Source organism: Nansenia antarctica (assembly GCF_963989245.1).
Source record: "Nansenia antarctica genome assembly, chromosome: 6".
In the NCBI taxonomy this organism is placed as follows: domain Eukaryota; kingdom Metazoa; phylum Chordata; class Actinopteri; order Argentiniformes; family Microstomatidae; genus Nansenia; species Nansenia antarctica.
In genome coordinates, this window is record NC_137676.1 from 59,726,259 (window position 1) to 59,750,271 (window position 24,013).

Consider the following 24,013-nt stretch of genomic DNA (forward strand, 5'->3'; position numbering starts at 1 on the left):
AGAAGGTAATGAGGTGTAAATATGAGAAAACTGAAATGAAAATGCTAGAAAAATTACACTCCATGAGTAAGAGTCAAAACATTCAAGCCACATTGTTCAGTTTAATTATAAAACTCCTAATGTGTTCCTCTTCACAGCGTAGACCAATGTCGTTTTTTCGAATATAAGTCTGGGAGGTACTGTGCACAGACAGAGAGATTAAAATTGTGTAATACAATTCTTATTTATTGTCAAATAAAATGGTCACAATTCAATTGGTACGAACACAGCAACCTATTACTGCTCAGAATTGAAGTCTTTCCTTGTGTCACAGTGAATTGTGCCCCTCTACCGACATCTCTTATGCCTTGTGACAAGCTCTACAAGACTAATCATAAATGGCCTTTTCAACCAATTCTGTCCCAGCTTGCACTGACAATGGCTTCCGCAGAGTCATTTCAAAAATATTCTGTCTGTCTGTTCGCACCCCGTTTCAGTTGGGATTATTCACCGCACCGTTCATGCGAGCCCCCCGGTTGTCAGCCGTGGCGTGTGCATCGCCATCATGCATCTGGTCCGAATGACAACGCGGGGTAGCCTAATTAGAATCACTGCTTGGCACTTCCACTTGTCACTCTCTCCCCAAATGGGTACTGACAACAACATCCAGGCTGGGAGGAATCAACTTTCTCTCTCAGTGGAAGGAGAAGAGCAGATTGTTTCAGCTTGTCGGGATTTGACAGCTTCTGTGTATTCCATCTCAGTTATTGGTGGGCTATACATCTTCTATCGTTTCCACAATGTTATTATACTGCTCCCTGCAATTTCAGCACACGGCTTTCAGCCATGCCTTGTTGCCGGAGACGCTCGAGTGAGCAGGCCTATCGACACATTGCCCTGAGATGCACTTGATCGTAATGACAGATTTCCTGATCCACTGCCTCTACTATTGCCACTGCGTACTGTGATATCACAGTTATCAATCTGGCATAGATGTCCCATTACACATAACATTAACTTGTCACAGGTTAGAGCCAGAGTAGTGTGTGTGTGTGTGTGTGTGTGTGTGTGTGTGTGTGTGTGTGTGTGTGTGTGTGTGTGTGTGTGTGTGTGTGTGTGAGTGAGTAGCATTGATAGAAAAGCAAAATACTAAGTGTGGTTTTACATTGTATCAATTTCCTGTCATGTTGGTATCATGGATAAGAGAGAACTGATTCAGTATGATCTCTTCAAAAAGAGATCAAAACTTGCATATAAAGCAAACAATCGATGCAATGATTTCTAACAGGATTCAACATCATCAGGACAAATCTCCCGATCTTACCTCCTTCCTGGCAGTCAGACTTTTAATCTATCTTATTTTTATCTATGGCAAGCAGTTTTGATCTATTTTATTTTAATCTATTATTCAATTGTCATTTTATTTTGTTGCTGTTGTTTTGTGGTCTGAGCTGCTGTAACGCCTGAATTCCCCCTCGGGGATCAATACAGTACCTATCTGTCTGTCTGTCTGTCTGTCTAGACAGTGAGGACCTGCTCCACGTCTATGCCACCTTCAATGTCATGATAAACACAGACAAAAAACAACAACAGACAAACAGATAATCGTTACTATGGTGACTACGTTTAAAAAAGCCAAACCCAAAAATCCCCCCAAAAATCTAAACTTTGCTATGGCTCAGTCTTATCCACTCTGGTTGGTAATTGGCTTGTGAGAAACACAGGAAACTGTTATTCCCCTGTTATTTCACCATGGTAACAAATGGCACAATAAAAGCCTCAGGGATGCCTTGTCATGGGCTGGCAAACTCGAGCAAGTTTTTCGAGACCGGGAAGCTGCATAGTGACATGAAGGGATTTATTCTGATCCCAGGGACTGTCCCCCCCCCCCCCCCTTCCACCCCCCCCAACCCCTCTCCGCCACGGAGGATGAGCCGCTTCCCTCCAAGCATATGCTCCCGTCTTTCAGCTCTGTTTGTTGACGATTGGACGCTCCTGGAACAGGAACTCACCAGATAGCCAGTGAGTGTGCTGGCTGGGGGACCTGCTGGTCACAACCAAAGGGGTTTTCTACAGTGTTTATCTATATTTTATACTGAGACGATTTTAGCCCATGAGCCCTCACTCTCTCCACTGACCTGAGAGAGTACAAAACACCTGCTGGATGTCTTTGACACTCACGTTGTCCAGGAGAATGGCCACGTTTCTAGATTGTATAGGGTGTGTTATAAGTGTGTATAATCTGGACCATCTGTGGTCCTCTGTGGCTCAGTTGGTAGAGCACGGCGCTAACAACGCTTGGGTTGTGGGTTTCATTCCCGCTGGGACTGAAAATGTACTCACTGCAATGTAAGTTTGCTTTGGATAAAAGCTAAATGGCATATATTATTATATTATTATCTGAGAAAGCACTGAAAACCAACCAGTGCCAAAGCCTTTCCTCTAATTCCCCATCCTCTCTTTCTCCCATCCTCTATTCCTCCCTTCCTTCTCAAAACGCATTAGAGGAGAACATCCGAGAATCCTCGTCTTTGACATGCTCCTCCAGTATGAGAAGGAAGCAAGGAGAGAGGACATGAGGAAGCAAGGGGAGAGGACATGAGAATGCAAGGAGAGAGGACATGAGGAAGCAAGGGGAGAGGACATGAGAATGCAAGGAGAGAGGACACGAGGAATAGATGAAAGACTATTGGGACACAGCAGGGCAGGTGACGTCACCGTATCCAGCAAAAAGAGAAATCCATCATAACGGTTATCAAAAAATACAAAAAAACACCACCTCTAATCCAGGGGAGGCTGGTGGAGCTGGACATTTGAGGATGGGCTCATTGTAATACAGGAATGGAATCAGGAATGGCATCAAACGTACGTGAAACCATTCCTCATCCCATTCCATGCATTACAGTGAGACCCTCCTACAATGTCTACCTCCACCAGCCTCCCCTGCTCTAATCTAAAGTTAGCACACCTGCTGAACATGTCCTCTCATTAATGACTACTCCCTCTCGGTCAGTATTTTTTTAGTTTTTTTTCAAATTTAAATAAACAGAGAGAGAGAGTAGCCCCACAAGAAGACAACCTCTGCATGGAACGAGAGACAACCTCGTGATGAGTCATGATCAGGTAGAGGGAGAGAGTTAATTAGAGGGACGTAGCACCGACGTGATGACCATTGAGATTTCCGTTCCTGTCCTCGCACGGAGCCGCGACCCGGCTGAGTTCGCTGTAATGAAGTGACAAGCTTTGTTTGGCGGGCCGGCCTGGGGGGCAACTGCCATGCAAACAATCAGATGAGAAAGAGGCAATTACAAGATGCTATTAACGTACTCGAGCTGTTCTGGAAACGGAGCGCTAACAGTTGGAACACACCGCAGGCAGGGGGGCCTTGCAGGCGGGGGGGGGGGGGGGGGGGGGTCCTGCAGGCAGGGGGGGCCTTGCGGCTGAATCCAGAGAAACTACACCGTTCCCCTCGCTTAGCAAACCGCTGTAGGTGTTCAATGTGATTATCACAAGTCAAGAGAACTTGGTGATGTGGTGCCTTGATGCCGTTACGCTATCAGCCACAGACCACAGAGAGCACGGTCATGTGATCCGCACTGAGGCGACATACTGGAAGAGGGGCAGCAGAGACACTTTGATGGAGGCCTACTGTAACATGAGGCTGCATTTTGAATGGTCTTGTTCATAATATTATTATATTATTACGTTGTACAGTCAGACATCAACTACAGTGGCTACCACACACACAGCTTTTTAGAACCAGTCTCTTTCATAATATGAACAAGAGAATGCTTATGTTTCATAAGTTTCATCCAAGATTTTAGCATCAATATTATCATAACATAAACATTCTCTTATAGCGATGAACGTGACTGGTTCTGAAAAGCTGTGTGTGTGGTAGCCACTGTAGTTGATGTCTGACTGTTGTACAACATAATAACCATCAAACAAGAACGCAATTACTTATTACATATAGAGGTGAGTTTGCAACTTTCACCCTACTGTAATACAATGAATCTGCAGCTATACACACTAGTAATTCAACCATGGAGATGCATTAAAGCATCCACAACAGGCTAATCATACTGTGGTTTGGATGATTAGGCTGAAATTACAGTCTCTAGCCTTAACCAAATGGGATCTTAATTGCTGTGCAAGATCATAATTCATTCAATACTTGTTTGAGGATGAAAAATAGGCTAGTCATCTCTGAAATATATGTTGTCGAATATATATTTATATATATATATATATATATACAATTCCAATGCTTCCTTGTGACTGTGTATAACATGCATGTCAAGAGCAGAGTTTTAATGAACATGTAAATTAGTAGTATGAACATGTAAATGATACTCTCTATGTAAAAGTATGAATATGTAAATGAACACATGTAGTGTAATGCGCCCATAAATTCTGCACGCAGACTATTTCAGTAGGCCTATCGGTTATTTATTGAGCGGCCCTCGTGACATCGAGAGCGGCGGCTGACAGCAATGAATGAGATGATTGACGCGCGGTCATAACCTTCAGTTTTAGGAGACGTGACCGTGTAGCATAGTAGGTTATTACCAGGCCTATCGCATCCACAATAAGTAACTTCAACATTTACTTTAAAAACCGTAACCGTTGATAAAGGCTAAACGAAAGTACCGGACTGAACAAGCAGAGCTTGTAACGTGTCAAAAGTTGACCTACCTGCTCGCCGGCCTCGTGAGACTTCATCAGGTGTTTCTCCCGGTATAAGGACCACAACCCGACGTTTGGCAGGAATATCAACGCCACCATGAACACGAAGGCCATCTGCAACACTCGCTTTTGCCTCCTCTTCATGATGGACATGCAGGTGAGATTACAATCCAAGATGTTAAATAAAAACGTCAATGTCCGTATTTGGCTTGTGGACAAAATGTGTTTGTCCGTTACACGAAGCACCTTCCCCGGGGCGGTTGACAAACTTTCACCTAAAACAAACAGTAACAGATGCGGGAATAAAGATTACTGCTGGTAAACAAAGAACACAGAGTCAACGGTTCCTACCATATCAAGTTATCGCAGCAGGGTATACTGTAATGCAGAGCGGACTAGTAAAGTCAATTCAAAGGAGAAATGACCACCACCTAGTGACTGACACCTCTCAGATTCCGAGTCATTTCGCTTCGACAACCCAACTTGGAGCGACAATTAATTCAACAGACAGAACAAAGACATTTACAGGACTTGCGGTCGGTGCGTATTTGCATGTTGACTCATTAACGTGGGTTATTGTGGTCCTGTCCGCCCCGGTGTCCGTGGTAAATCAAGATATAATCGAGGCTCCGGAGCAGCTTTATCTCCGGTGGTGCGCGCCGCACGTGAGGGAATTCGAGCTCGTTTCGCGCTCTTCACGAAGAAAACCCTTGGCGAGCTGCATTTCTCCTGCTGCCGAAGGAGAAATTATGTTTCTTCCCCCCCCCCTCCTCCTCCTCCTCCTCCCCCTCCTTCTTCTTCTTCCTCTTTCGGAGTCTCCCTCAATACAGGCTTTAGATATTGCGGTTATGAACCACGTGCATTGCGCATTTAACGAGGAGACCTTGGCGATCCCTGTTGCAAATCTGACAGTTCGTGTCACAGTCACATCCAACCATTGGATCTTTGAAGACGGTATGCACACGCCAAATCATAAACATTGGAGAGCTAAATATCCTACTTCTCCCGGGCATAACAAATATCTCTTGCTTCAGAGACGAGTCGAGGTGTGGGACAGCAGTGCTCCTCTCCCGCTGACACGACTCCACACAGACAGCAGCGGACCCACAGCACCACGGCACCACCGGGAAAGGCGCCGTGGGAACAAAGCACAGCACAGTCATTACTTGGATGGCTGGTGCACTTAGTATCGCAAATTTTGTTTTGCAACACCGCATAAAGTGTTGAAATTCAGAGTTAACAAGCAGGCTTATGTATTGCACTTCATGAATCAAATATGTAAGATATATACTGACATGATTATGCCTATTGAAAGTGGATAGAAAGGGAATATGTGATGACAAGAAATAGCCAATTACAAGCCAGGTCATTTGCAAGATGTCCCTCTGGCATAGGCTTCTATAGGATAATCAGAATCAGAATTATTTTCAGAATCAGAATTCTTTTTTATCGGGGCACTGATTATAGGCTCTAACTTGTTTGATGCTCTTTCTGTGGATTATACAGTAGCCTATATAGCACCCATGGTCTGTTTTATAGACTGTAACATATCCTGTAGGATTAACCTGAAGATGAATGTGTGACTACTATATTTTGCAGAGTTCAGGTAAATTAGGAGTGATTTGTTCATCTATTAAAATACTTGATTTGAACTTGAAAAGTGTGTCTTTGTCAGTGATAAATAAGTGATAAGAAAATTGAAGATACGTGTCCAATTTTAAATAATTGCATTTTTATGTCAATTTACTTACTCAATTGAAATTCAATTGGTCCCCACTAATGGTTGTTTGAGAACCAACCATGTTTTACAGATACAGTATGTGACACACAGGGGTGGTTTCCCTGGAGACAGATTAAGCTTAGTCCTGCAATAAATCACACCGTCAATAGAAAATCTCCATTGAAGGTGTTTTTTAGTCGAGGACTAGACTTAATCTGGGTCTGAGGACACTGGCCCATAAGGCTTGGCCCATATTTGGACAGTCAATTTCCATCTAAAAAGTATTTTCCTGTTGTTGTTGCTCTTGTTTTCTCCTATTTTTTGTCTATGAGACTCTGGCAGTCTTGATTTATGCATTCTGTTTGTTTGCAGTGTGCTAAGCTCAAAGGTGATGTTGTGTCTCTGTGGTTTTCTCAAGTACATGTACTCACAACTCTTTCAATTTCAACTTTCACATTCCTTGAACCCCACAAAGCTGCCAGCCTCCTAATCAAATGCACTTCATAGTTTTGATGGAATGCTGTTTGCGTGGGTTGCTTTACATGAGGGAAGGTTTTCTCTGAACTATTTGTTTATCGTACTATTGAATGCCCTCATCCTTGATTGAAGGCAAGGTAGAAGTGGATTGTCAGGATGCCTGAGATTGAGTCTAGTAGTTTCTGTTGCCTCACCCAAGGTCCCTAGAGGGAGGGCCTTGATCCTGCTACTATCCATGCTGTGTTTGCGCCTCATCTAGCGTCTTCTTTCTCTTACCAACTGTCAAAACGAAGTTTCAAATGACAAAAAGAGGAGTATCATTGTATTTTGTCTGTGTATTTAAGATGTGTAGGAACTTGATCAATTAAGATGCACAGGGATCTCCTGTGTGCGTGCTTGCGCCAATGAGGTTTTGCTCATTGGCTTTATGTCTTGAATGCATAGATTATTGACTGTTCTATTGTACCAACAGAGGGGGCTGTAGTTCATACGCTAGTAGTGCCTGTTGTGACAAACTGATCATTATGCAAGTGGGTGTCCTTCTTTAGAGAACTAACAGTTTGTACTGATCAGGACCTGTAACATTGCACCTAACAGTCTATACTGATCAAGACTTTGTAACATGACATCTAAAAGTCTGTACTGATCAGAGCCCAATCCCAATAATTGAGCCCTACGCATCCGTTTTGCACTACATAGCCCTTCAAACTAAGAATTTTCTCAAAACCGAGTGTTATGAGAAATCTCCCAGAATACCTTGCGAATCATCGGCAAGATAGTGGCAAACGCACTAGCAATAAAAGAAAACCACAAATGTAATTATTTTCTTTGTTAATAAAGTTTTTAAAATTATGATAGCCATCGTAATATCTTAGTTTAATGTCCTTTCGATGTATCATTTCATTTCATTTCCCTAAAGTATTGAGACTTTCACTATCATGCATCCCATGTGAATACCAGTCTTTAAGTAAAAGTTTAAAATAATTGTGTAATAATAGTGTAATATAGCACAGCACACAAAGTTTTAGTTTGATAATGGTAGACCAAGCAGATCGCACAGTACTATGGAAGCAGAGGGAATGCATGGAGGAAAGATCAGAGACTTGGTGACAGCACAGCATCAAGTAACAAGCACTCTGGGGTGAAGATCTGGAGAACTCCACAGCAACGGTTGTTAGGCTCCATTGACTTAAGCCCTCTGCTTCTGCTAGTGGAGGGAGTTTGGGATTACAATTCTTACTAACAAGATTGTATCACGGAAAGAAGAAAAAAAAAATGTTTCTCTCCAATGCGATATGCCCTCTACAATCTTTCCTCCCTAGTTATTTTTGCAAGGTTGTGAGGGAGAGGATCCAACAATCAATTTGTCAGATAGGATTACAGTATTAATTTGCTATTTGTATTCATCATACAAAACAGGATAATTGTTGTACATGATTCCATGTAAACTCTACATAATCAAAGGTGCACTGCAAATTAAAACTCTAATTAACCAGACACACCACTGTACCAACAGTGCGGCAAATTGTCAAATCAAGTAGGATCAGTGTAGGCTGAAAGGAACTTGTCCTCTGTGGCTCAGTTGGTAGAGCATGGTGCTAACAATGTTTAGGTTGTGGCTTTGATTCCCACTGGGACCATATATACTGAAATGTACAGTATGCACTCACTGCAATGTAAGGGGTAGTGGTGGTCTAGTGGATAGTGAGTTGGACTTGTGATCGGAAGGTTGTGAGTTCAAATCCCGCCTGAAACCACACCACTACTAGTGTGCCCTTGAGTAAGGCACTTAGCCCTCAGTTACTCCAGGGGGAATGTCCCTGTAATTTGTAATTGTAAGTCGCTTTGGATTAAAAGCGTCTGCTAAATGGCAAAATTATGTAAGTCACCTTGGATAAAAGCATCAGCTAAATGGCATATATTGTTATTATATTTAAAGACTTCAGGAAATGCAAGCCTTTCACATTCCTCCCACCAAACAGCAAACAGTCTTCCATTATAGATGAGTGGTTGGTTGGAGGATGTCAAATCAGAGGAAATCATGCAGCCTGAGTTGCTCAGTGCTCAGGACCTTGGACAGCAATTACTATCAGAGCTGTTGCGTATGGCTGGCCCACACAGTGTGGAGTGTGCAGGACCCTGGACAGCAGCAACAGCACCGACAATGCAGTACTTCAGTTGGCCTTCATGAAGAAAGCACTCACCAGTCAGCAGTCTATAGTCTATATACCAAAGAGTCTTTATCCAAAGCGACTTACATTGCAGTGAGCGCATACATGTTTCAGTATATGTATGGTCCCAGCGAGAATCAAACCCACAACGTAAGCGTTGCTCGCGCCAAGCTCTACCAACTGAGCCGCAGAGGACCACTAGTCAGCACTAATGATACTTGTCGTTCTAATGACCCACTTACTCAAACTTATAGTCCTAACGTCTGCTTATGGTATCTAATGTATACTTAGTGTATGCTGGTGCCTTGTGGCAGCTTACAAAAATATGACAGGAATATCTTTGTAGCTGCTAATAACATAAACAATATAGAATATCTTCTGACATGCACATTACTTATAATTATTATAGCTTTGTGACCTATAAAAATCTGTAAAATATTGCTCATAACACATCACATGGCATGCATAGGACCATAAGGATGACACCTTTATAACACGCTTAGGTATGGGCTTATGATTAAGCACATCTGCACCAAGCAGCTTGACACCACAGCCGCCTGTGTTTCAGTTCCCTGGTGAATTTCAACAGTGAAACCTGGGTAAGATACCGCTTTCATCAACGAAATGGCTTTCATTAAACAGTTAAGATCAGAGGACAGGGGTGGAAGTTGTAATGGCGAGGAGAAGGAGCCCCCAGACGACCGTTATCGCCAACCCTTGCCTCTGAGGCGGTGGCAGAGCCAGATGCGACGCTGTGATTATTTCACGTAACTCCTCTCATTACTCGCTGTGATGGAGATATCCATCTTTTTAATTGTGCTGCAGGTTCCCCTTCCCGATGGAATGAAAAGGTCAGATGTGTGAAAGGATTACTGCATGTCTTTTACTTTAGGCGTGTAAGCCCCGTTGAAAGCTTTAAGTTGACACTGTTGAACATATAAAAGAAGGAATTCTTGAGCTCCAAATGTGCTTTGTTATGGTTTGGTTGTAAATTAGTTTTGGACAATATTCACTCTATTCACTCCTTGTGTATGCTATAAGATTATCATTCTGCGCATCATGCTTATCCACTCTAATATTTTTTTAAAGTGATGACCGGACAAACTTTACTTAAAAGCTCTTGTTTGGCTGGAGCTGTAGTTTGTCATCTTTGCAACTCCTTGTTATTTTCAAATGAGAGCACCATCTGTCTGACAGGCCCGGCGCCAGAACCAACACCTTGCGTGGGCAGGGGCCGACGGGCCGAAGGGCCAACGGGGGAGGGGGGGAACGCTAGCGGCAGCACTAAATCGATAGACATAGTGTATGGACCTACAGTAAATGCAAATTATGAGATCAAACATTCAAACACGCCCCTGGAATATCAACAATTCTGGGAAAAAAATGAATAAATACCTTCGGGTACGCAAGACGCACATTTGGGTGGGCTGAGCCCACCCCTGCCCATAGCTACCGTTTTTTAACAAACATTCTGTGTCCCTCTCTGGACAAATAAAGACATCAGCCTTCAACACTACAGCAACAGTGAGAAATTATTTGACAATCGAATTTGATTGAACAACCATAAGAAGAATGTTACACTGGCTGCTCACAAACACATTGACACACACACACACACACACACACTTTGTATTCTGAAATCTGGAAGCGCCACTGCGATGGCAGTGTACCTGGTGGTATTACAGTAGAAGCAGGTTCTGTAAAATTGCCAGAACTATTATGTCAATTTATTTTGGACCATTGCACCAAAAGTAAGTACTTCAGAAGTGCAGAAGGGCGGGTCTGCTTGAGTTCCAGCCCAAGCGACTCTGACAATTAATTTAGTCTTTGTCCTAAAGTCTTGAAATGGCTCCATTTTTCATTGTAATTACTACAGCGCAACAAATCCATCAAGCCACTGACTACAGCATATTTGATGTGACAGGCTAGAGTAAGCCATCTCAATCTAAAGGCAATTTAATGGAACAAATTAAACATTTGAGATAACTTGGTGGACGGGAAAAAAGTGACTTAATATCTCTCCAAGGTGAAACGTGTATGATATCTGCTTTATTGCTTTGTGCTGTCGCTGTAATATACTGCAGTGCGGAAAACCAATTACCCTACCCTCTGATTTTGAAATATGAGCAAAAACTGGAGAGAAATGTTTTGTTTTGATCTATGAAAGCTTACCAGTAATTTGATGACTAAAATAGTCTGTGATGTAAATGTTAATAGCTTTCTGTGGATAGGGATCTAAAGGTTAGAGACCCTATTTTTTCAGCTCTTGTCTACTAGGCAGGTTTGTTAACCTTTTGACCTCAGCTATTCTTTACAGGAACAGGGTTCCATCTCTGTGTCCATGACCATCTGACCTCTGACCTCTGAACAGGGCTGTATTATTATTATTAGTATGGAGGGCCAGATTCAGACAGTTGCAGATAATGGGTTTTGGGATATGTCTCCTCTCTCCTATTTGCTCTTGTGCAGCGAGAAATCATGTACATTTCGAAATGCAATACATTTTATTTTCCACACCTTCACTATTACTGCACATGAAAAAAGTAACGTTCATAAAGTTTATAATTGCATCATCATGGAAAACTGAAATCGAGTGGATGGGGGCCAAACATCCATATTGGTTCTCTTTCAAGACTGTGTCATCAGCCGGTCCAAACTGAAGCACTCAGGCCTCATCAAAATACTGGATGACAATAACACCAATTTATCCAAACGACACATCTCTTGAAGAGACAGACGTTCCCATCGGAGTATGTGTGTCCACCCACATCTATATGTGGGTAGATGCACACTCCCATCTTCCAAGATATACTACACTGTATATTATAATGAACCAATACTTTCCCTTTCCGGGCAACTACGGTATGAGTATTTGAGAGACCAAATGGAACAAGCTTAATTCAGGCAGGACATTCTAAGTCAGTGCTAGCTGTCATGTGACACGTTGATATGGTCGGCCTATTTAAGTGTTCTGTGTATTTTAGCTGAATTACCTTTTTCCCTAATGTTTTTAATATTGTCCCAGTGAGCCACCGTAGTTACGGTACGAGGAATGCTTGGTCTTGATAGGCCACCGTAGTTTGCTATAGTTGTGATGATGTTGAGAAGGAATAAACAGTTTGCATTTCTGCTGAGGTCGATCAGCCATATCATTTTTACACAACAGTTTACACACGTTTCTGTAGCCTACAATATCGTTGCTGGTACTGTCAGTCGCTCCTGTGCTGTGAGTGTTGCTATTGTTTTTGCTCCCACCACCCCAAGCCTCCATCTGCTTTGGTTCTGCTCAGTCTATTGTATCCCTGGCATGTATGTGTTGTGTTGTAGTCCTCAGACAGGGAGCTATGAACATAAGGGAGCCTTCCAGATATGCCAAGCCTAATTGTATTAACATTTGATATTCAATAAATGGTTAAATGAAGATGTCTCTACTGTATGTTTCTGACAGAATAGCTCTTCAAGAATATATATATATATATATATATATATATATATATATATATATATATATATATATATATATATATATATATATATATATATATATATGTGTGTGTGTGTGTTCTGAAATGTTCTGGATTTTAATTAGTTTACTCTTGATGATTCTGGACTCCAACTGCAAAGAAGTGGAGAGCAGTATCTCCTGTAAGTTGCTGAATTGTACATTTCATGTAAACCTCTGCGAGTTCTCGCTGATGGAGGCTGGTGGAGGTAGAATGGTATCAATCATGTCCTATGATTTCGACAACCACCAGCTTCTACTGGTTTTCACAGAACGAACAGTTTCCAATAACTACTCATCCACTCTTTCATTTGAGAACTTGTAGCACAGGCAATTAAGCAGTGTTGACTATATTCAGCTGGGCTGATGATGAGTCTCTATCTCTCAGTAAGCAACGCTAATGTTTTCATGCTGTGTTAACTGAACCAACCATCATGTGGATGACACGCACAATGAGTTATTTTAATCTCCAATGCAACAAGCTAAACGCCAAGCCCAGGGCTCATTACGGCATGTGACAAGTGGGTGTCCATCTGAATAGAAGCAGATAAATTGTGTGCCTGAGGGAGCGTGCTTGTGTCAAGATTATGAATTTATTTATTTCCAGCACTTGATTTCTGCTCATGGGAGTGAACCGGTGTGTTTGGAATCGGTGTTAATAAACTGGTTGACTCTCACTCTCACCCTCACGTACACACACACACACACACACACACACACACACACACACACACACACACACACACACTATTGCCTTCTTTATTTAGTCTTCACATCTACCTAGTTGCTTTACACACACCTTACACCTTATCTCTTCTCTCACAGATTGTCAATTTGCTGAAGCTAATCTGACATCAGTCATGTATCTAATATCACAGCCTTTGGATATTACTTAACTATTTTCTCAGAAGAAAAATAATCTTTGTTTGATCTAATGTGTTTTCATGAGCCTGCATTACAACTATTTTAATGGGATTCACTTTAAAGAAAATTGATGCATTAATCTCTGTGTGATAAATAAAGTATTAGACTTTTAGACTGCAAATCTCTAGAAGAGAGGACATTGGAAAAGCAAAAAAAAAAAATCCTCCATTACTCCATTATTTGTAGTGTAAATGGAGCCGTATGTTCTGAATGCATAAAGTCACAAAGGCGATCAAATGTACTTTCCAGCATATAGTCACATGCGTATCAGAAGGTCATATTTAATTGGAAATGTACTAGGGATGGTATTGACTTTTCAACATCAACCAGGAATAATTGTTCATTGAAGCCAACTGCTTACACACACACACACACACACACACACACACACACACACACACACACACACACACACACACACACACACAATAACACTAATATCGATCACCTCAAAATACAAAGGAAAACCTGAGGTAACAACTCATTGAACGTTTTGTTTTTCTTTCTGTAAATCTTTGTATTCAAATTATTATAATTATTATTATTATTACTATTATTTTCTTTCTAAAAACTGTTATTAATCATCAGTTTTTTGATCCGGTCTTTTCTGTGTTCACAGGACTGATGCTTGGCAGCGAGGAGCGTGGTTCATCCTGTCTGCCATGGTACGTACTGATAACTCCTATGGAGAGAGAGTGTGTTATGGCACTCCGGGATACAGCCACTGGAGAGCATGGAGAGAAGAGATCCTTAATCCCTCTTGACTGGGTACACGGATTTACTCCCATGCTTGTTAACCTGACAGCAATATCCTGTACACGCATACACACACAGACACACACACACACAAAACACACACACATTTACCACACTGAGTTTACAGCAATTCACAACACACACACACACACACACACACATTCACTACATAAATAAACACACACACACACTGAGTTTACAGCAATTCACAACACACACACACACACACACACACACACACACACACACACACACACACACATTCACTTTGCACACTGATCTGACATCAACACACAACTACACACCCATTCAACACACAACTACACACCCATTCCACACACATGTCTTGATTCACATTGACAGTGCTTTTATCTCAGTATGTGTTTTAGAATGTGGGGTCTTCATAATGAGGTTGTTTTAGAAAGGCTATGTTTTCAATCACAGGATCTTTGAAGTGTAGGTCGACATGCATTATTTATATTTCCCTTCTTTTCAAATGCATATTCACATATGAGGCTTTTCAAGAATGACAGTATACTGTATATACAGCATCACATTCAATACTGCGTATGTATATGGTCCTTTGTTGAATAATTTAAGCTTCCTTTCAAGCCATTTAGCATGAAATATGTTTCAAACCAAGTCCCTGTGTTGCTCAGAGATGGAGGTGAGCAGACATTTACAGGATGAATGATAATTATTCAAATCCATTGACAGCCGTTTGACCACCAGAGATGAAAGCTGGGGATAAACCCAACATTTGCCATTTCAATCGATCCACCAGCTGCCTGCATGCACCGCGATAAGGGAGAGTATATTCCAGTATAAGGCCCTGCAGAGCCTAGTGAAAATAACTCACAGGTTGGCACGCCAATTGAATATATAGAATCTGCCTTCTGCTTTTTACTCCGACAAGGCTTCGATCAATGCTGTTACACTTCAAAGTCTGCCCACTGTCAGACTGCAGCATGAAATCAAATAACCACAGACAGGCTTCTCAAGGCCTGGGTATAAAACAAGAGGTTCTGTTATTAAATGAAAATGGAATCCGTTATTTCATTATTTAATATACAGTCACCAAACACTTTATTAGGAACGCTGTTCTAATACTGGATTTGGGCTTCCCTTTGCTCTCAAAACAGCCTCTGTTCTTTGTGGCATTGATTCCACAAGATGTTGGAAACATTCCTTTGAGATTATTGTCCATGATGACATGATTCTATCATGCAATTCCTGCAGTTTTTTCAGGAATAGCTTCCCTGGGGTAGGCCTGCCTCTGTCTGGGGTATAGATGTCTGGGGTAGGCCTGCCTCTGTCTGGGGTATAGATGTCTGGGGTAGGCCTGCCTCTGTCTGGGGTATAGATGTCTGGGGTAGGCCTGCCTCTGTCTGGGGTATATATGCCTGGGGTAGGCCTGCCTCTGTCTGGGGTATAGATGTCTAGGGTCGGCGTGTCTCTGTCTGGGGTATATGTCTGGGGTAGGCCTGCCTCTGTCTGGGGTATAGGGTTAGGCCTGCCTCTGTCTGGGGTATATATGCCTGGGCTAGGCCTGCCTCTGTCTGGGGTATAGATGCCTGGGGTAGGCGTGTCTCTGTCTGGGGTATAGATGCCTGGGGTAGGCCTGCCTCTGTCTGGGGTATAGATGCCTGGGGTAGGCCTGCCTCTGTCTGGGGTATAGATGTCTGGGGTAGGCCTGCCTCTGTCTGGGGTATAGATGTCTGGGGTAGGCCTGCCTCTGTCTGGGGTATAGATGCCTGGGGTAGGCCTGCCTCTGTCTGGGGTATAGATGCCTGGGGTAGGCCTGCCTCTGTCTGGGGTATAGATGCCTGGGGTAGGCCTGCCTCTGTCTGGGGTATAGATGCCTGGGGTAGGCCTGCCTCTGTCTGGGGTATAGATGCCTGGGGTAGGCCTGCCTCTGTCTGGGGTATAGATGTCTGGGGTAGGCCTGCCTCTGTCTGGGGTATAGATGTCTGGGGTGGGCCTGCAGACTACACTTACCCTCGACACAGAGTGAATACAGTGACATGTTTATGCTAGACATACCCTTCGTCTAATGAGGTTTGCTGAATCTCTATGAATATTTCAGCACATATATAACACAATATTATCCCCTAGTAAAGGTCAACTCCAGATATTCAGGGATGAACATTAGATTAGCTTGATAGATTGGAGTACAAGCGAAATGGCGAGCGAATTAGTCACTGCTTGTAAAGTCCGCTGTTGTTACATGAAGATTCTGACAACTCTTGTACGCTATATCTCCCTGTCACTTGGCCTCATTAAAGCACCCACACACACACACCCACATCCACCCCCCCCCCCCCCCACACACACACACACACACACACTCTCACACACTCACTCATTCATTCCCAGAATGTATGCGTTGCAAATTGCCAGAGTTATGCTTTCAGGGAGAGATTGGTATCATTTTTACCCCAGGGTCATACGCATTACATTACAACACTGAGGCAATACCGCTTTTAACAGCCTCAATAAATAAGACCCTGCTTTTTCCCCAAAAAAAAATCTCGGAGAAAACACTTTTTACGACAGAAAATTTTAAGATGACAAATTGCACTGCCCGCTGCGGCCGATTACAGAACACTCGAGTAATGAGGTGTTGACTTTGCGGTTCGGGGGCGGGATATCTTTATTCAAGGCAAAACGCGTGCCATGAAGCTCCCTTCATTGCTCAATCTTGATGTTATATTACAATTTCAGAGAGGGTCTCACCAGAACAATGCAGTAATGATCCTCTTGTATAGTATAAAGAACAGGCATAGATGTATACCAGGGCCTCCCATAGCAATTTAACCAGCAGTCATGTTCAATAAATTAGTGAAATATCACACATTTGTGTCCAGAGTGGCTTCACGATTGGTCTGAAAGCTGTTTCTCCTAGATGATAAATGGGTAATGGATTGAATTGTAAGTGTATATTTAACACCACATTTTTCATGCAGGCGTCGTTGAATGCAAATGGATGCGGACAGCCGGTGAATTGTCCCTCCGTGTGAGAGGAGATGGACATTGCTTGGCGAGGACTTTCTAATTCTGCACGGGGAAATGAATAAGTAAATGTCTGCCATCATCTCTCTCTGTGACAGTCCTCCCCCTGGGCTTTTTCTGTGTTACACGCTCAGTTCAACCTTTTTGTGAGGTGGCAAATCTATTGAATTTCAATTGCTTCTTCTTTGAGAAAGGATGCCCCCGAGGCAGAATATATTTGACACAGGTACATCCGCGGAATAAAACGATGTCTATATTAGGATGTGGGAAGTCAGGCAAGGGCAGAGGTAGCAGTGTGTGTCCCCGGGACCACTATACTGTATGTATCTGAAGAGAAGGCTATTAAGTAGCACATTCACACTGTGTGCTTATAGATACAGTCCAGTTACGTCTGTGTGTGTGTGTGTCTGCATGTGTCTGCGTGTGTGGGCGTGTGTGTGCGTGTGTGCGTGTGTGTGTGTGTGTGTGTCGTGATAAATTAAAAGATAATTTACAGAGAAAAACATAACTGTCTGTCATAATCATGACTCACCCACACACACACACACACACACACACACACACACACACACACACACACATACACACACATACACAAAGACAAGTGAGTGAACATATGTGTGTATGTTTTAGCGTTTTAGAAGAACTTCTCTCATTATGTTCTGCTCTTCTTAGTATGTGTCACGCCGACACTCTCATAGAACGCGTGCGCCTGCCCGCCCTCTAGTTTAGTCTCCTTCTGAGAGAACAGGAAGTAGCGTTGTGGACGGCGTGGAGCCGTTTCCTCCCCGTGAGGCTCTTGTCCAGGTGAGGGCCGTCTGGCCAGGCTCATTACTCTTTATTAAAGCTGCCTACGGCCCCCAGCGGAGCGCTGCATCCTGGGAGATCAGCAGGACAGCGCCAACACTGATTAGTTCCAGAGGTTCACCCTCCAGGCGTGATTATGAGCCAATCACAGGGCCTCTCAGAGAGGCAGGCTGGGATCACCCGGGTCACAGCCATCATCTACCTGCAGCACGGAGGCTCTGCTCTGGAGGATCACCGTAGCAGCAGCTCAGGGGCTTTCTTTCTCCCCTCTGTCCTTACTTATCCTCCCCCCCATCCCTTCCTCCCTCCTTCCTTCTTTCCACAGGACTCATTAGACATTCCTCTTTTGAGAGGGCTCTCTTCTCTCCTCTCCCCCCCCCCCCCCCTCCCCCCTCCTCTCCTGTCATCCCTCTCTCCTCCCCTCTTAATATAATAAGAATAATATATGTCCATTTGGCGCTTTTATCCAAAGCGACATTGCAGTGAGACGGTCCCAGCAGGAATCAAACCCACAACCTAAGCACTGTTAGCGGACATACTCTACCAACTGAGTCTTTCTTTCTTTCTTTCTTTCTTTCTTTCCTCCTCTCCTACTCCCTTCCTTCCTGTCTTCCCTCCTTCCTTCCATTCTCCTTTGTTCTGCGATGGTTCATCTCTGACGAGTTTGCATGGAGGTCCACTTGCCCTTGATCCTAGAGTAGGCCCGTTTCCTCTGGGAAGAACACAGGACACTCATGTGTGTTCTGTATGACTTATCCCAGCGGGGCCTCAGTAACGCTAGGTTGCCCTGTGTTGATCAATACAGCGTGAATGCGTGTGTGTGCTCCATCATGGCCTTCCTTCCCTACCGTCCTCTTCAAACCTCCTTCACTACTCATTACTTTCCTCTCTGCTGAGTGCTCTCTTCTCTTCTCTCCCACCACCTCCCCTCATCCTCTCATCACCCTCTCCTGTACTCTCCTTTTCTGAATTTCACAGGCGTTCGTTGCACCCAAGAAGTCATTTGTCTCAGTGACGCCGGCAAGACCTAATCACCCACCTCCTTCACAGGAGACTAGCACCTTGACTCTCATTTAGCACCAGAGAGAGAGAGAAGAAAGGCAGAGCGCTGCAATATTCACCAGGATTACATTTTGCGCTTTAATAATACACATTTCAGAAATATCACAGTACATGTATATGACATTTGGACATGTTTGGAAAATATTTACATTTACATTTTTGACATTTAGCAGACGCCTTTAACCAAAGCGACTTACAACAAATACATTTGTCTAAGTAAGTGAATCATCTGTACATCAGTCAAAAGTACTTGCTTATTTAAATGTATTTATAGTAGAGAAACTGTACAGGGAGGTAGTGGGGATGAGGAGGTCTTTAGGAGGGACAGTAAAGTTGTAGCCTGAAGAGATGGGTCTTCAATCTACAGCAGGCGACAGGTAGTGAGTCTGCAGTCCTGACAGCAGCGGGCAGGTCGTTCTACCAGCGGGGCGCCAGGACAGTGAAAAGTTGTGACCGAGAAAAACGGAGAAAATCTCCCTAGCAGCTGCACCATGGAGAGAGACAGACAGGGTGTGTTTAGATGAACGTGTTATGATTGTATGAGTCATAGTGAACTGGTCCTAATGCAGGCTTGACCCTGAGATGGCAGTTAAATGACTTACACAGGCACTCCGACTTGTGCCATAGTCTGACTCTGTCTCCCCCTCTCTCTCTCTCTCTCTCTCTCTCTCTCTCTCTCTCTCTCTCTCTCTCTCTCTCTCTCTCTCTCTCTCTCTCTCTCTCTCTCTCTCTCTCTCACCCTATCCCCCTCTCTCCCTCTCTCACCCCTCTCTCTCTCTCTCTCTCTCCCCCTCTCTCCCTCTCCATGTGTCTATAGATAAATCAGGAGGTCTGAACTTGTAAATCAGCAGGACAGGAGCCTCCAAAGGTCAGAGCACTTGTAATTACAGCTAATTAAAATGTGCCGCGGAGATGGAGCAGGAATTTACCGCCTCCCATTAAACCTGGACAGACACTGTTAATTGGACATCAACCCCTGGTAACTCACCCCCCATGTTCACTGTCACCCCAAATTGCTATGATAAGTCATAAGGTAGGTAATGTACCAGTCAGTCTGTGCCTGTGTGATGTGTCTCAGGAACATCTGTGGAGTTCAGAGCAGCTACCCAGATGGAGGCAGGCTCAGAGAGAGAGAGAGAGGGAGGGTGAGCGTGAGAGGTGTAGAGGGAGAAAGAGAAAGAGAGAGAGAGAGAGACACAGAGAGAGAGAGATAGAGAGAGGGAGACTGACAGAATGAGAGAGCAGGAGAGTGTGAAAAAAGATGATTGCTTCTCGCGATGTTGAGATACACAATGTACGTACGATGGGGTCGACCTGCAGCGTTAACAGCCTGGGCAGACTCTGGTTCTGTCCCAGCGGTTTTCCATCAGCCTGGGAGAGCTCGACAGGGAATTACAGGTTTCTCCTGTATGACGGGTGGTGAGGGGGAGGGGAGGGTGGAGGAAGGGCGGGGTGGCTTTCTCCCAGGATCAGTCTGCCTCCATGGAAGAGAGTGAAAGGGAGGGATGCAGCTTATGGTGGACATGTCTCTGTAACTTAACTCTCTCTAACCCTACGCCCCCTTCCCCCCCCCCCCCTCTCTCTCTCTCTCTGTCCGGCAGGGAAAACAAATCTGTCTCTCTCTCTTCTCACAGCTACAAAGCTGTTGACAGAGTGTTAACTTTCCATCAAACACTGACTCTTTCCTTCACTTTCATTCTCTCTCACTCTCAGACAGACAGACAGACAGACAGACAGACGCAGACAGACAGACAGGCACTTTCTAGGTGTCTTACCCTCTCATCCAACTGCATTTTGATTTTAATGAATTATTCCTTTCTATCTAATCCTGTGAAGGTTTCTTTTCTTGCAATACTGCCAAGGTGCTTGGAGGTCAGTGTTTCCTCCCTGCTCTGGGTCATGTTCAAGCTTCATCGCCTTTCCACTGTATTAGAATGCAGGTGGTGTTCCCGTTGAGCCAGAATCAATGTCCCACAATTAGACTCCAGGGATGTCTGCCAGCAACCCGACGAAGACACACAGAAGATAATCTACCCAGAGATGATGACCAAAAGTCCAAGCTACCAAGCTTGTTCTTGTTCTTCTTGTTCTTGTTCTTCTTGTTCTTCTTGTTCTTCTTCTTCTTCTTCTTCTTCTTCTTCCCACTCATGAACGTATAGATCCGTCTCACAGTGTGGACCACCCAGCGATCATCTGGTTCAGTTCTGTCATTATCCACCTTATCACATTCTGTCTCTTATATTAGTGGCTGATGGCAAGAAGATTGTCACTAACAATGATTAGGTTGCGGGTTCGATTCCCGCTAGGACCATTTATACTGAAAAGTATGGTAATGTTTCGATGAAAGCGTCAGCTAAATGGCATAATGTTATTACATTATATTTTGATGAATAACCATGCCTGAGACCCGAACATGTTAACTCCCTGAGCTGATGCCTTGGCTTTAGGTCGGTGGGCTAAGGCGGTGTTGTTCTGTGTTTCAAACCCCGTCGGTCGCATGCAATTCGATCTAGGAATAACCGACACACCTGTACTGCTCGTATGACGCACCTGTGTGATGGAGGACTCATCGTGTCACGATACAGGAAATTGACTTTGTGTGGTTGATGCATAGGTCATAATGATACAAACATCAATATAATAAAAAAAAACAATATAAGGAAATGTGTTTAAAAAAAAAACTGACAATGACAATGACAACAATAAAAGGGGCAGTAGAACAATAATAGGCTGTACATTAGAGTATGTAAAACTAATATAGATAGCATAGATAAATCTGGGTCATTCCATAAATGAGGCAGCCAATGACAGGTTTGTGGATGGAAAACTTGTTAGGGTTGTTCCAAATACATTTATATGAGGTCCCTCACCTCAGACGCAGCCTTGTCAGACAAGCTGCCTACATATAGCCCTCCTCTTTTGGCTTCTTATCAGAACATTTTTCAATATAAGACTTGACATTAAATCTGTAGGTGTTTCGCAACTTTGTTATCTTTCTCTCATTACATATTCTGCGTCTCTCTAGGCCTTGCTCTCACTTGCTGCCTCACTCTCTCACTTCTTATCTAAGTGTATGTGAGAGAGAGAGTGTGTGTGTGTGTGTGTGTGTGTGTGTGTGTGTGTGTGCGCGTGTGTGTGTGTGTGTGTGTGTGTGTGTGTGTGTGTGTGTGTGTACGTGTGGAGAAGATCGTTATAGATCGTTTGGATCTCAAGTTCATGACATTTACATTGGGTCAGGTTTTGCCTTCTTCTCTCCCCTGCTGTGTGTGTCAGAATCAGAATGTCTTTTATTACATCCAATGTACTAGTACTTAAAACTAAAAATAGTTGGCATAGGTTCTTCAACATTGGCTTTGCAGCAAGGTACAAAATCACAATAATAGAGTAAAGTAAGAAAGTAATAAAACGTTACTTAAAAAATAAAGTAATAAAGTGATAAAGTGATGGTAGTCGTACTAAAGCAGAACCAGTCGTGCTATAGTGGAAGGAATCAATAGAGCAGAATGCTGTGCAAAGTCCAATAAGATGATATGCAATATGATACAGTACAAGTAGTCAAGTAGGCAGGTAGTGTTCAAGTAGTCGTATAATATATATTATTTTTGTAGTGTGAGTGTGGTTGGTTTGCGGGGTCTTTTGTTTTCTTCCAGTGTGTGTGTGTGTATGTGCCCCACTCTTACAAGACACACAGTTGAGCTCACATGCACACACACACTTCTATTTTCTTTTTAGTTGATAACTTTACATTGAAATACGAATTTGACACTTTTTGACAAACACTGGTGTGTGTGTGTGTGTACCATTGTCTGTGTGGCCAATGGTGCATGTCATCTACACAGACACACTCTGGCTACAGTTATAACGTTTGTGTCATGTGGTCCCTGGGGGGTTCTTACACAGATGAGCATGTCTGGTGTGTGTGTGTGTGTGTGTGTGTGTGTGTGTGTGTGTGTGTTGGACCGGGTCCCTGAGGCAGGGCAGCTGCAGGTGGGCCTGCTCTATAGCGATAACACCTCAGGGAGGGCCCGTTCTGTTCTCTCTGCCCCTTCACCCCTCCACCTTCATCTCATTTTTCCTCTTCCTCCTCTTATCCTCTTAACTCCATTTTCTCCTCTCTGTTCTTCTCTCTTCCTTTCCACTCTCCTCTCCTCTCCTCTCATCTCATAAAGCCTGATGTCATAGCAGATACAGTCCTGCTGCATCCAGCCATGCTCTGCTCTGCTCTTGGCTGCTCTTATCTCTGGCTCGCTCTAAGAAGAGCTCTCTCTCTCTCTCTCTCTGTCTCTCGCTCTATCTCTCTCTCGCTCTCTTTCTCGCTCTCTCTCGCTCTATCTCTCTCTCGCTCTCTTTCTCGCTCTCTCTCGCTCTCTCTCTCTCTCCCTCTCTCTCTCTCTCTCTCTCTCTCTCTGTCTCTCGGTCTATCTCTCTCTCGCTCTCTTTCTCTCTCTCTCTCTCTCTCTCTCTCTCTCTCGCTCTCTCTCTCTCTCTCGCTCTCTCTCGCTCTCTATCGCTCTCTATCGCTCTATGTCTCTCTCTCGCTCTCTCTCTCTCTGTGGACTGTAACACACAGCTTTTGAAGTGTGTGTGTGTGTGTGTGTGTGTGTGTGTGTGTGTGTGTGTGTGTGCGCGCGTGCGTGTGTGTGTCAGCCATCTGGACCCGTATAGAAAGCTGCTGTAGGACCAGAGACTCCCTCGGCTCACCTGACACGCATAACAATAGGAGTTGATACTGTGACTCTGGAAGTTACCACACCTAACATAAATCACATCTACATTTACTTTTTTGGCATTTAGCAGACGCCTTTATCCAAAATGACTTACAACAAATACATTTGTCTAAGGAAGTGAATCATCTATCCATCAGTCATCACAAGAACAAGTAATTTATGCTAGGGACAGGGGCATTGGCAGTCA

The 24,013-nt window shown here is 43.7% G+C and overlaps 1 protein-coding gene across 1 annotated transcript in view; it reads right to left on the reverse strand.

Annotated features, from left to right (window-relative positions):
- galntl6 (polypeptide N-acetylgalactosaminyltransferase like 6) overlaps positions 1 to 4,812 on the reverse strand; it is a gene marked incomplete at both ends in the record, with an annotated part of 170,284 nt that extends 165,472 nt beyond the window's left edge. Inside the window, one exon of the mRNA XM_080534934.1 lies at positions 4,678 to 4,812. Coding sequence (XP_080391060.1) covers positions 4,678 to 4,812 — 135 coding nt within the window. The remainder of the gene's footprint in view (positions 1 to 4,677) is intronic.
- Positions 4,813 to 24,013: the final 19,201 nt, after the last annotated feature.